At 44.1% G+C, this 14,223-nt stretch overlaps 1 protein-coding gene across 1 annotated transcript in view; it reads right to left on the bottom strand.

Moving 5' to 3' along the window:
- Positions 1-14,223, bottom strand: part of LOC311247883 (man(5)GlcNAc(2)-PP-dolichol translocation protein RFT1-like) — a gene marked incomplete at its 5' end in the record, with an annotated part of 47,946 nt that overhangs the window by 28,991 nt on the left and 4,732 nt on the right. Inside the window, 3 exons of the mRNA XM_084338863.1 lie at positions 1,575-1,723; positions 3,999-4,276; positions 12,750-12,866. Of these exons, the coding sequence (XP_084194989.1) occupies positions 1,575-1,723; positions 3,999-4,276; positions 12,750-12,866 (544 nt within the window). The remainder of the gene's footprint in view (positions 1-1,574; positions 1,724-3,998; positions 4,277-12,749; positions 12,867-14,223) is intronic.

The following is a 14,223-nucleotide window of genomic DNA, read 5'->3' as shown; positions in this document are numbered from 1 at the left end:
AGCTAACGTTAGTAGCTACCTAGTGTTGGCTCTATGATCGTTCCGTGAGCTAACGTTAGTAGCTACCTAGTGTTGGCTCTATCGTTCCGTGAGCTAACGTTAGTAGCTACCTAGTGTTGGCTCTATGATCGTTCCGTGAGCTAACGTTAGTAGCTACCTAGTGTTGGCTCTATCGTTCCGTGAGCTAACGTTAGTAGCTACCTAGTGTTGGCTCTATGATCGTTCCGTGAGCTAACGTTAGTAGCTACCTAGTGTTGGCTCTATCGTTCCGTGAGCTAACGTTAGTAGCTACCTAGTGTTGGCTCTATGATCGTTCCGTGAGCTAACGTTAGTAGCTACCTAGTGTTGGCTCTATCGTTCCGTGAGCTAACGTTAGTAGCTACCTAGTGTTGGCTCTATGATCGTTCCGTGAGCTAACGTTAGTAGCTACCTAGTGTTGGCTCTATCGTTCCGTGAGCTAACGTTAGTAGCTACCTAGTGTTGGCTCTATGATCGTTCCGTGAGCTAACGTTAGTAGCTACCTAGTGTTGGCTCTATCGTTCCGTGAGCTAACGTTAGTAGCTACCTAGTGTTGGCTCTATCGTTCCGTGAGCTAACGTTAGTAGCTACCTAGTGTTGGCTCTATCGTTCCGTGAGCTAACGTTAGTAGCTACCTAGTGTTGGCTCTATGATCGTTCCGTGAGCTAAGGGCAAGGCTCTGGCAGCGAGTCTGTCTGTCAACAACTTGCGGGAGCAAGCCAGCTGGTACCGATACTGCAGAAAGTATCGGTACTTTGGGAAATGAGTATCGATGCAGTTTTAAATATTCAGTCATCGATATTTATCGATACTTCGATATTTTTGACAACACTACTACCTACTAGCTACTACTACCTACTACCTACTACCTACTACTACTACCTACTAGATCTGCAGGGCAGCAGGTCTCTCACACTGTGCAGAGAGAGAGAACATCACACTACCTCTCCCTCAGCTCTGCAGGGCAGCAGGTCTCTCACACTGTGCAGAGAGAGAGAACATCACACTACCTCTCCCTCAGCTCTGCAGGTCTCTCACACTGTGCAGAGAGAGAGAACATCACACTACCTCTCCCTCAGCTCTGCAGGTCTCTCACACTGTGCAGAGAGAGAGAACATCACACTACCTCTCCCTCAGCTCTGCAGGGCAGCAGGTCTCTCACACTGTGCAGAGAGAGAGAACATCACACTACCTCTCCCTCAGCTCTGCAGGTCTCTCACACTGTGCAGAGAGAGAGAACATCACACTACCTCTCCCTCAGCTCTGCAGGTCTCTCACACTGTGCAGAGAGAGAGAACATCACACTACCTCTCCCTCAGCTCTGCAGGTCTCTCACACTGTGCAGAGAGAGAGAACATCACACTACCTCTCCCTCAGCTCTGCAGGGCAGCAGGTCTCGCACACTGTGCAGAGAGAGGGAACATCACACTACCTCTCCCTCAGCTCTGCAGGGCAGCAGGTCTCTCACACTGTGCAGAGAGAGAGAACATCACACTACCTCTCCCTCAGCTCTGCAGGTCTCTCACACTGTGCAGAGAGAGAGAACATCACACTACCTCTCCCTCAGCTCTGCAGGGCAGCAGGTCTCTCACACTGTGCAGCGGGAACATCTTCCTCTTGGCCTCTTTGGATCCCAGGAGACGGAGAAAGTAGAGGACGTAGCACAGCACCAGGGACCCCGTGTAGACAAGCTGAGAACCAGGAAGTACAGGAGCATGATGAGAGTACAGTAGGGGGGGAACCAGGAAGTACAGGAGCATGATGAGTACAGTAGGGGGGGAACCAGGAAGTACAGGAGCATGATGAGAATACAGTAGGGGGGGGAACCAGGAAGTACAGGAGCATGATGAGAGTACAGTAGGGGGGGGGGGGGGGGAACCAGAGCCATAGATTCAGCGCTGTAAGCAATTCACCTCATCTCTTACCTGCATACAATCCTCCTATATACCTACTTAGCAGGATATGCATATAACCCATATAACTCTGTATGATTGCATGTGCAATAATGCTGTATATATATTATGTTTATTCTTACCGTGTATATATATATATATATATACATTCACATCTGTCTGTACATACAGTACCTGTATATAATCCTTTTTAGATATTTGTAGATACTATAACTCTGTTTATAAACCTAATTTGTGTCTCTCTTTCTTTTTAGGTTAGGTGTGAGGCTTAGGTGTGAGGTTAGAGCAGGGGTCAGGAACCTTTTTGACTGGGAGAGCCATAAAAGCCAAATATTTCTAAATATATTTCATTGAGAGCCATATAGTATTTTTAACGTATAATGAATTAAATATGTCTTACTTTTAATGCGACTTCTGGTGCTGCATGGTTTTGCTGATGGCCTTGTAATCTGGTTCATACGTGGTGAGGTTGAGCTTCATGCAGGCGTTGAGGCTTCCATCAGTTAAACGTGAGCATAGGTTGGTCTTAATGTTCCTCATATGCAAGAATGACTGCCCACATGCATATGTAGAGCCAAACATGGTCAATACGGCAATACTCACGCTGCATTGTGTGGTATGTCACAGGAAGCTCGTTCCAAGTTTTAAGAATCAGCTGGTCTTCAGGTTGAAGATTTTTTATTTCTGTCCACTTGTGTTCCCTCGCCAGCTCTGCTCGCTATATCTTCAGCTACAGATACTATTAGCTGTATCTTCAAAACTAATTTCTGTTTACTTTTAAATGACACAGTATTATTAAGAAATATCACAAGTATTAAAAAAAAAAAAAAAAAAAAAAAATTTTTTTTTTTTACTCAAAAAATTCTGGGAGCCATATGCTGTCACCAGAAGCGAGCCATAGGTTCCCGACCCCTGGGTTAGAGGAACACACAGACATCATGGCTCACGTCTTCTCCAGAGTCAGAGACAGCCAGAGAGCTTTTCTGCTGAAGGCACAGAGAGGAAACTGGTCTCCATCTTCTTGTCTGACTCTGGAGAAGACAGTGAGTGCATTTCCCATGATGTTGGCGTGTTCCTCTAACGTTGCTGGATACCAAACACCAAGCCTAACTTTAAAACAATTACATTCATGAACAGCGAGTTGTCAGTTAGAGGCTTTTGTGATGCTGTACATGAGATGCCTGGCTTTTAAGATAACCGGTTTGATATCATCCAGTGAGCAGCTGGAGAACTAACGTCTGCAGAACTAACAGCTACAGAACTAACGGCTGCAGAACTAACGGCTACAGAACTAACGGCTGCAGAACTAACGGCTGCAGAACTAACAGCTACAGAACTAACAGCTGCAGAACTAACGGCTACAGAACTAACGGCTGCAGAACTAACGGCTACAGAACTAACGGCTGCAGAACTAACGGCTACAGAACTAACGGCTGCAGAACTAACGGCTGCAGAACTAACGGCTGCAGAACTAACGGCTGCAGAACTAACAGCTACAGAACTAACAGCTACAGAACTAACGGCTGCAGAACTAACGGCTACAGAACTAACGGCTGCAGAACTAACGTCTGCAGAACTAACGTCTGCAGAACTAACGGCTGCAGAACTAACGGCTGCAGAACTAACAGCTACAGAACTAACGGCTACAGAACTAACGGCTGCAGAACTAACGGCTGCAGAACTAACGTCTGCAGAACTAACGGCTGCAGAACTAACGGCTGCAGAACTAACAGCTACAGAACTAACGGCTGCAGAACTAACGGCTACAGAACTAACAGCTACAGAACTAACGGCTGCAGAACTAACGGCTACAGAACTAACGGCTGCAGAACTAACGGCTGCAGAACTAACGGCTGCAGAACTAACGGCTGCAGAACTAACAGCTACAGAACTAACGGCTACAGAACTAACGGCTGCAGAACTAACAGCTACAGAACTAACGGCTGCAGAACTAACGGCTACAGAACTAACGGCTGCAGAACTAACGGCTGCAGAACTAACGGCTACAGAACTAACGGCTACAGAACTAACGGCTACAGAACTAACGGCTGCATAACTAACGGCTACAGATGTAGAGACCCCACCCAGGAGCGGACACCACCAGCACCACCGTCAGGATGCACTTTGCCACCATGGCGAGGCTCTCGGCCACCACCTTCAACCTGACAAACTGGTGCGCCTGAGCCAAGACCCACAGGGGCTCAGCCAGCAGCTCCTGCAGCGCGGCCCAGGAGAACATCACCACGGCGGGGCCGTAGTCTGGGATAGCCTGGGGATCCGGGGCCTCCAGCAGCCACAACCAAACACAGACCAGCAGCGACGCCCACAGCACACCGAGTGGCAACCTGGGAGAAACATCCAGACATATCAATAGTGCTGAATATTTACCATATATATATATATATATATATATATATATATATATATATATATATATATATATATATATATATATAATATAATATAATATATATAATACTACTACTACTACTACTACTACTACTACTACCATAGTGTCTTTATACCTGTATCACTGTACATATTAATACTATATCTATATCTGTACATATCTCTTACCTACTCTCACTAGTTACACTGCTGGCCAGTATGACTTACTACCATAGTGTCTTTATACCTGTATCACTGTACATATTAATACTATATCTATATCTGTACATATCTCTTACCTACTCTTACTAGTTACACTGCTGGCCAGTATGACTTACTACCATAGTGTCTTTATACCTGTATCACTGTACATATTAATACTATATCTATATCTGTACATATCTCTTACCTACTCTTACTAGTTACACTGCTGGCCAGTATGACTTACTACCATAGTGTCTTTATACCTGTATCACTGTACATATTAATATTATATCTATATCTGTACATATCTCTTACCTACTCTTACTAGTTACACTGCTGGCCAGTATGACTTACTACCATAGTGTCTTTATACCTGTATCACTGTACATATTAATATTATATCTATATCTGTACATATCTCTTACCTACTCTTACTAGTTACACTGCTGGCCAGTATGACTTACTACCATAGTGTCTTTATACCTGTATCACTGTACATATTAATATTATATCTATATCTGTACATATCTCTTACCTACTCTTACTAGTTACACTGCTGGCCAGTATGACTTACTACCATAGTGTCTTTATACCTGTATCACTGTACATATTAATATTATATCTATATCTGTACATATCTCTTACCTACTCTTACTAGTTACACTGCTGGCCAGTATGACTTACTACCATAGTGTCTTTATACCTGTATCACTGTACATATTAATACTATATCTATATCTGTACATATCTCTTACCTACTCTTACTAGTTAGACTGCTGGCCAGTATGACTTACTACCATAGTGTCTTTATACCTGTATCACTGTACATATTAATACTATATATCTGTACATATCTCTTACCTACTCTTACTAGTTACACTGCTGGCCAGTATGACTTACTACCATAGTGTCTTTATACCTGTATCACTGTACATATTAATACTATATCTCTGTACATATCTCTTACCTACTCTTACTAGTTACACTGCTGGCCAGTATGACTTACTACCATAGTGTCTTTATACCTGTATCACTGTACATATTAATACTATATATCTGTACATATCTCTTACCTACTCTTACTAGTTACACTGCTGGCCAGTATGACTGAAGGGCTCTACATGCTACAGCAACTGCAACACAACATCAGCGCGACTTCAACGCAACATGTTGCAGAGGGTGTTGTAGAGTGTGTTGCGAGGATGTTGCGTACCTCTCCCCAAAATCTAATCTGAACAACCGTTGCGTTGATGTTGCGTAGCAGTGATTGGTTGGTTAGCGAATGGGGGCGGGGCTGTCATAGAATAATATTGGTCCCGCAGGGAGGAATACTATCCTCGAGTTAATGTAATTTATACAAATGGAAGTATTGATTTTACCGTAACGAATCATTAAAAAAATATACCGTTAACTGGAATATATTAGTTTCTTACACATATGTTGGATTATGTAATTGGTTTGTCATGACAAACCAATAAGAAATCGCGAATTAACTGGTGGTTATCCTATAGCCCTAGTTATGTACATTTCAACAAAGTGGAGCCGCAGGGGACTTCCATAGCATACGCCTTCAAATCCTCTTACCTTGACGATTAAAGTTATTCCCATGGCTGGTGTTGATATTTTACGATGCCAGTTTGTGAGAATTCGTTGTAGACAGCCAGCTAGCGTTGATGCTATTCAATGCTATCATACCCAACTAACGTTAACACTTTCAGAGCCGGCCGTGTTTTCCTTTTTACCCCCTTGAATGCCCAGCAACCACTTCAATGTTAGCATTAATATCGCCTAATCTATGTTTTAAATTATGGCTATGTGTCTAATCTGCCCGTCGCTTATCAAAGACTCATTTTCCAGTCAACATTGTCGAAGCGGATTGTTTTTTTATCGGTTCATTTCCGTTTTATAGCATCTTGAAAAGCCCTCGTTTTCACGGAAAATAAAAAGAATCCGTGATAAACGCCCTGTACTGGAATATTCTAGAACGTTGTCATTTTTCGGCCTATTTATGAATCGTTTTCAAATAAACGCTAGATTATCGATAGTATATGTGTACGTATGCACGCTGGTGCCGCAAGCTGAAAATCGATTCTCTTAGTTCCTGATCGCTCGCACAGTCAAACAGCCATATCACACATAGGGGAAAAGCTTATAGCTTATATCTCCGTGAAAACAGGTCTGATTATCCTAAGGCTATGTGTCCACAGCGGACGTTTTATGAGTTGTCAGCTCCTTTCTGTCATTAATTTCTATGCTGGAGACGCCAAAGGCGCGCTCCTCTTCCCAGAGCCGCGCCTCGCGTTTTATGAGCTCTCGACGTCAACGTTTTTGGCGGAGAGCTCCCAGCTCATAAAGTTGAAAGTAGTTCAACTTTTGGAAAAGCAGCGCGCTCATCAATGTAACTCATCGAGGAAGGGGCGGAGCCGCGAGCCTCAGTTGCATTCAGAAAAACGCTCAGAGCTTTTTTTCTTCTTTTTTCAAAGCGGTCCGCCTCGAAAAAAAGGCTATTAGTGGACACATAGCCTAAGACTGGTAAAATAGATTCCTTACCTGAGATCAGATGGTATCCAAAAAGATTATTCCAATTCCTGATCGCCATTCCAAAAATCGATCCTTTTATTGATCCAATGCTACGTACTGTAAAGACATATTACACGCTGTTCTGAGGCTCCACAATGAATCTGATCGGCTCCGGTTACATGCGTGAGAAGTAAAATGTGGATTCCGGAGTTTTTTTCTCTCATCCATTTTCATTGAGTCCATTCCAAAAGGGTGCATTACCATCTGGGAGATGATAGGGGGCGCTTTTTTCACATCTGAGCGCCTGGTGGGGCTGGTTTACCAACGGGAGACTCGGTTGATGAAATATGAATTCAGATCGCTAATAAAAAAAATTTCACGCTAATTATCGTGGTGGGCATTCAGGGGGCGGGCTGCTAACACGTGTTATGTCGTGGTGGGCATTCAAAGTGTTAATGCCATTCAGAATTTATTAACATAGCTACAACAACACAGTAACGTTAATATAATTACATGCATCATTGTTTACAATGAACAGTGGGGCTAATCGAAAGGACTGGACACGGACAAGTTAAACAGCAATCAATTAATTTAATACAACAGCTAACGTTAAAACCAACAAACACATAACCGGACACGCAAGCAGAAAAAGAAGCATAATTTTTACTTCCGGTCGGGGGGTTTCAAAATAAAAGAGCGACGTCTAAAGGCACCGGAAATATACGTTTATTTTGTACATTATCTAACATTTGCAGACATTATCACACACATACATTATCTATTATTCGTTTTAACGTTAGATAATGTACAAAATAAACGTATTTCCGGTGCTTTTAGACGTCGCTCTTTTATTTTGAAACCTCCCGACCGGAAGTAAAAATGATGCTTCTTTTTCTGCTTGTTATCAATGGGTTGGTTGAGAAGGGAAGCGTCATCTATCTAGGGAACCTAGCTACATCCGGGGTACAATGTTGCATAGGCTGCTCGTCGATGTTGCAGAAGCATAAAGGCAGAGTGTCTGCAACACTGTTGCGTTGTCGATGTTGTGGTGCAGTTGCTTCGCAGTTGCTGTAGCATGTAGAGTCCTTGACTACCACAGTGTATTTATACCTGTATCACTGTATATTAGGGGTGTAACGGTATGTGTATTCGTCCCGCGAATTTACGGTACGGCCATCACGGTGCGGTACGCGCGCCATATGATGAATACGCCTCAACGCAAACACACCAGTCGCACATGCGAGAACAGCGCGCAGCACACCGTCACAGTCGGGATACAGACTGTAACGAGCGAGAGGGAGAGAGCGACAGAGGGAGAGCGAGACGGAGAGAGGGACACGGAGCACCCCACACACCGTGCGCATGGGGAAACACACACACACGCAGTCGGGAGCGCGCGCAAAACGCTCCGCATCCCTCCCTCTCCGACTTCAGTTCAGAGCGGGCGAAAGGCACATTTACATTGGAACAGCTGCAGGGTCGTTTTCTTGTTCGCTCAATAACGTTAACCAAACGCAGACACACACACACGCGCCAACAAACACATCAACATTCTCCCCACAATCAAATAAAAAAAGAAACATACTTTTCCGGACAGATCATCTGAGCTCCACTGTGTTTAAATCCAAATAATCCTCTGCCATTGTTGTAAGTAACATGTCATCTGTTCTCTAGTATTCAGTCTCGTCTTGAAGTTAATTCTCTCTGGAAGTGAAACTGCAACTTAAGGATGCGCAAGGATAAGTTGTTAAAGGGGCAGTAGGCAAGTGGATGCCTGAACACAGAATGACACCAGTATCACTGACTACCACGGCAAGCCTATAGAAAATTATTCTATTTAATAATTATTATTATCATAAATATAATATATTAAAAAAAATTATATAATTATTATAAATATTATTTTTCTGTTGTACCGAACTCGTACCGAACTGTGACCCCAATACCGAGGTACGTACCGAACCGTGGCTTCTGTGTACCGTTACACCCCTACTGTATATTAATACTACAACTCTGTACATATCTCTTACCTACTCTCACTAGTTACGCTGCTGGCCAGTATGACTTACTACCATAGTGTCTTTATACCTGTATCACTGTACATATTAATACTATATCTATATCTGTACATATCTCTTACCTACTCTTACTAGTTACACTGCTGGCCAGTATGACTTACTACCACAGTGTATTTATACCTGTATCACTGTATATATTAATATTATATATATATCTGTACATATCTCTTACCTACTCTTACTAGTTACGCTGCTGGCCAGGTTGACTTCCTACCACAGTGTATTTATACCTGTATCACTGTATATATTAATATTATATCTATATCTGTACATATCTCTTACCTACTCTCACTAGTTACACTGCTGGCCAGTATGACTTACTACCATAGTGTCTTTATACCTGTATCACTGTACATATTAATATTATATCTATATCTGTACATATCCCTTACCTACTCTTACTAGTTACACTGCTGGCTAGTATGACTTACTACCATAGTGTCTTTATACCTGTATCACTGTACATATTAATACTATATCTATATCTGTACATATCTCTTACCTACTCTTACTAGTTACACTGCTGGCCAGTATGACTTACTACCATAGTGTCTTTATACCTGTATCACTGTACATATTAATACTATATCTATATCTGTACATATCTCTTACCTACTCTTACTAGTTACGCTGCTGGCCAGTATGACTTACTACCATAGTGTATTTATACCTGTATCACTGTATATTAATACTATATCTATATCTGTACATATCTCTTACCTACTCTCACTAGTTACGCTGCTGGCCAGTATGACTTACTACCATAGTGTCTTTATACCTGTATCACTGTACATATTAATACTATATCTATATCTGTACATATACCTTACCTACTCTCACTAGTTACACTGCTGGCCAGTATGACTTACTACCATAGTGTCTTTATACCTGTATCACTGTACATATTAATACTATATCTATATCTGTACATATCTCTTACCTACTCTTACTAGTTATGCTGCTGGCCAGTATGACTTCATATCCTTCTCACTAACTCTCATGCTTAACCGAAAAGTCTTCACCCCAACTCAAACCGTCTCACTCAGACGCAACCTGCCCTCCCTATCCCCCTCCACCCTCTCCTCTGACATAATATCCGCTCTACCTTTGAGTGACACCTTCTCTGCTCTCCCCACAGAGATGGCAACCTCCACCCTCCTCTCAGCCCTTGCAACCTCCTTCGACAAGCTCTGTCCCCTCGTTGAGAAACCTGCCCGCCGTTCCCCACCCAGTCCATGGCTGACGGATGCAGTGAGAGAACAAAGACAGGTCCTGAGAGCGGCTGAGAGGAAGTATAGAAAGTCACGCCTCACTGCTGACATCGACACATATCACAACCTCTTGTTAACATTCTCCAAAACCATTACTAATGCCAAAGCTTCTTTCTTTCACCATAGGATCGAGGCCTCTGCCAAGAATCTTCGCAAACTGCATGCTACCATGTCCTCCCTCCTCACTCCCCCCCCACCTCCTCCTCCCTCATCTTTTTCTGCCGAAGACTTTGCGATCTTCTTTGAGGAAAAAGTGGAGAACATCCGCAGCTCCTTCTCCCAACCCCCACCCATTCCAAACGCTGAATCGAGAACCTCATCCTTCACTCTGTCATCTTTCTCTTCCATTACAGAAGCCGAGACCCTGACACTGGTAACGTCGAACCGTCCGACTACATGCCAGCTGGACCAGCTACCCTCCCCACTCCTCCAGACCATAGCACCGGACATCCTCCCATTCCTAACTGCAACCATCAACTCCTCACTCAACTCGGGGGTGGTCCCCACCTCCCTAAAACAAGCCAGAGTCACGCCCCTCATAAAAAAACCAACCCTGAACCCCACCGTCATAGCCAACTATCGTCCTGTCTCTCTTATCTCCTTCCTTTCTAAAACACTTGAACGTGCTGTATCCAACCAACTTACTGCTTATCTCTTACAGAATGACCTCCTAGACCCCAATCAGTCTGGCTTCCGGACTGGCCACTCCACAGAAACGGCCCTCATTGCGGTCACAGAGGCACTTCACTTAGCAAAAGCGAAAGGCCTCTCCTCTGTCCTGATTCTCCTAGATCTATCTGCAGCCTTCGACACAGTCAACCATCAGATCCTCCTCGCGGCCCTCGCAGGAATGGGAGTGGCTGGATCTGCGCTGACATGGCTGACATCATACCTCAATGACCGCTCCTACCAAGTGTCATGGAGAGGGACTCTGTCGGCCACCCGCCCCCTCCGGACGGGTGTCCCCCAGGGCTCGGTCCTAGGACCCCTTCTCTTCTCCCTCTACACTAAATCACTGGGTAACATTATCACGTCTCATGGCTTCTCATATCATTGTTATGCCGATGATACTCAACTCTTCCTCTCCTTCCCTCCCTCAGATATCCACGTCTCTGAGCGGATCTCGGCCTGTCTGTCCGACATCTCCGCCTGGATGACGACCAACCACCTCAAACTGAACCTAAGCAAAACAGAAATGCTCCACCTGCCGGCCAAATCCTCCCCCCTGACCGACCTCTCCATCACAGTCGAGAATGCAGCTGTGACCGCGTCCCCGACCGCCAAGAACCTTGGTGTTGTCCTCGACGACCAGTTGAACTTCTCTGCTCACATCGCAGCGACAACCAGAACCTGCAGATTCCTCCTGAGCAACGTCAGAAGGATACGCCCATTCCTGACAAAAGAAGCCACCCAACTCCTCGTCCAATCAACAGTCATCTCCCGCCTCGACTACTGCAACGCACTGCTAGCTGGCCTCCCGGCCACTCCCACCAAGCCTCTTCAACTCATTCAAAACGCAGCGGCCCGCCTGATCTCAAACCTACCGAAGTCGGCCCATGTCACCCCACTTCTTAGGGACCTGCACTGGCTCCCCATTGCTGCACGTATCCGCTTCAAGGCCCTCGACCTAGCATACCGTGCGGCAAAGGGAACCGCTCCCGCCTACCTCCGGTCAATGGTCTCTAACTACACACCCTCAAGACCCCTACGCTCTGCATCTTCTGGCCGCCTCAGATCTACTCCTATCCAAGCTCCCGGAGGGTCATCAAAGAGAAGCCGCCTATTCTCAGTCCTTGCCCCACAATGGTGGAATGAACTACCCATCCCAGTTAGGACAGCCGAATCCCGTCCAATCTTTCGCCGTCGACTAAAGACTCACTTCTTCAACCATTATCTGAAATGATAAAAAAAAAAAAAAAAAAAATCTAACCCCGACTAACCTTACTGTCATGCACTTGTCCTAATAAACTAACCTACACTGTAACACGCAACACTTTGATGAACATTGTTACTCAGCTGAGTTATACCCTTCTTGCTGTCTTGTCGCACAGAACTTGTAAGTCGCTTTGGATAAAAGCGTCAGCTAAATGACTAAATGTAAATGTAAATGTAAATGACTTACTACCATAGTGTATTTATACCTCTATCACTGTATATTAATACTATATCTATATCTGTACATATCTCTTACCTACTCTCACTAGTTACGCTGCTGGCCAGTATGACTTACTACCATAGTGTCTTTATACCTGTATCACTGTATATTAATACTATATCTATACATATCTCTTACCTACTACTAGTTACGCTGCTGGCCAGTATGACTTCCTACCACAGTCTTGGTGAATCCAACTCACGTCAGCCACAGTAGGTTGATGACTTGTCTCCAGTTGTGATCTGCTCCTCCACTCAGACAGGCCCTCCGGAAGGCCTCTCTGGACAAGAACACCAGTGTGGAATACAGTAACGTGAGCCTGCAACCAAACACACACACACACACACACACACACACACACACACACACACACACACACACACACACACACACACACACACACACACACACACACACACACACACACACACACACACACACACACACACACACACACACACACACACACACACACACACACACACACACACACACACACACACACACACACACACACACACACACACACACACACACACACACACATTTAGAATATTTTATTTATGTCCACATAAGTTTAAAGGACACAAATATTAACAGTGCACTTGTACATTGTGGGATTATTCCGATACAATCGTGCCACAGTGACAACCAAAGTTACAGACTCACATGGATGATGAACCTGACAATCTACACACAGCTCATGGGTACACACACACACACGCACACGCACACACACACACACGTTGCAACAGTTCTATGTCTGGATAGTGTCTTTATACCTGTATCACTGTACATATTAATACTACAACTCTGTACGTACATCTGATTACCACTATTACTCAGTAGTACTCATTTATATATTTTATACCCAGTTTAATCACCTGCACATTGTGTATTTCTGGACCCTAATCCATTCTAATGTAATCTAATCTAATGTAATGTGCTGTATGATGACAATACATTTGAATCTAATGTAATGTGCTGTAATGTAATGTAATGTGAATGAATGAATGAAAACTTTATTAACAGATTGCAGAATGGGTACAATACAGTACGGCTCAATACACACAATTGTTAAGGGGATGCAGACCTGAGAAAGACGTTTGTCTTGTTTCCATCAGGGTCCCCCATTTTCAATTCATATAGACATTTATGACATACACAACATACATGACATTTATGGCATAGGGACATATAGGTATTTAGTACTGATACATTTGTGACATAAACGGTATTCAAATATACAGTACTGTTACCCCTAGATCCTGACAGAGTATATACATATGATGGGGAGGGGACTGTACAATAGGAGGGGGTGGGTGGGTGGGAGAGAAATATACATGCGGTGGGGAGGAGACTGTCTATTAGGAGGTGGTGGGGGTTTTGGGCATTTACGGTGGCCAGTTTCGAATTGCAGCCTCCCGTAGGTGCTCTTTAAGAGCGGTTTTGAATGTGGGTAGGGATTCACATTCCTTTACAGCTTTGGGTAGGGCGTTCCACATTGATGTGGCATAATTGCGAAACGTGTTTAGTCCCTTGTTTGAGCCGAATCTGGGTTTAACATGATTTGTTGAGCTTCCTCTGGTGTAGTGGTTGTGGTATTCACTGACCTTTGGGAAGTATTTTGACATGTACATGGGTACCTTAGTCGTATAGTGTATCTTGTAGACCAG

This window comes from Notolepis coatsorum (genome assembly GCF_963971535.1).
Source record: "Notolepis coatsorum genome assembly, contig: SCAFFOLD_93, whole genome shotgun sequence".
Lineage (NCBI taxonomy): Eukaryota > Metazoa > Chordata > Actinopteri > Aulopiformes > Paralepididae > Notolepis > Notolepis coatsorum.
This window is presented reverse-complemented; position numbering and strand designations above follow the sequence as displayed.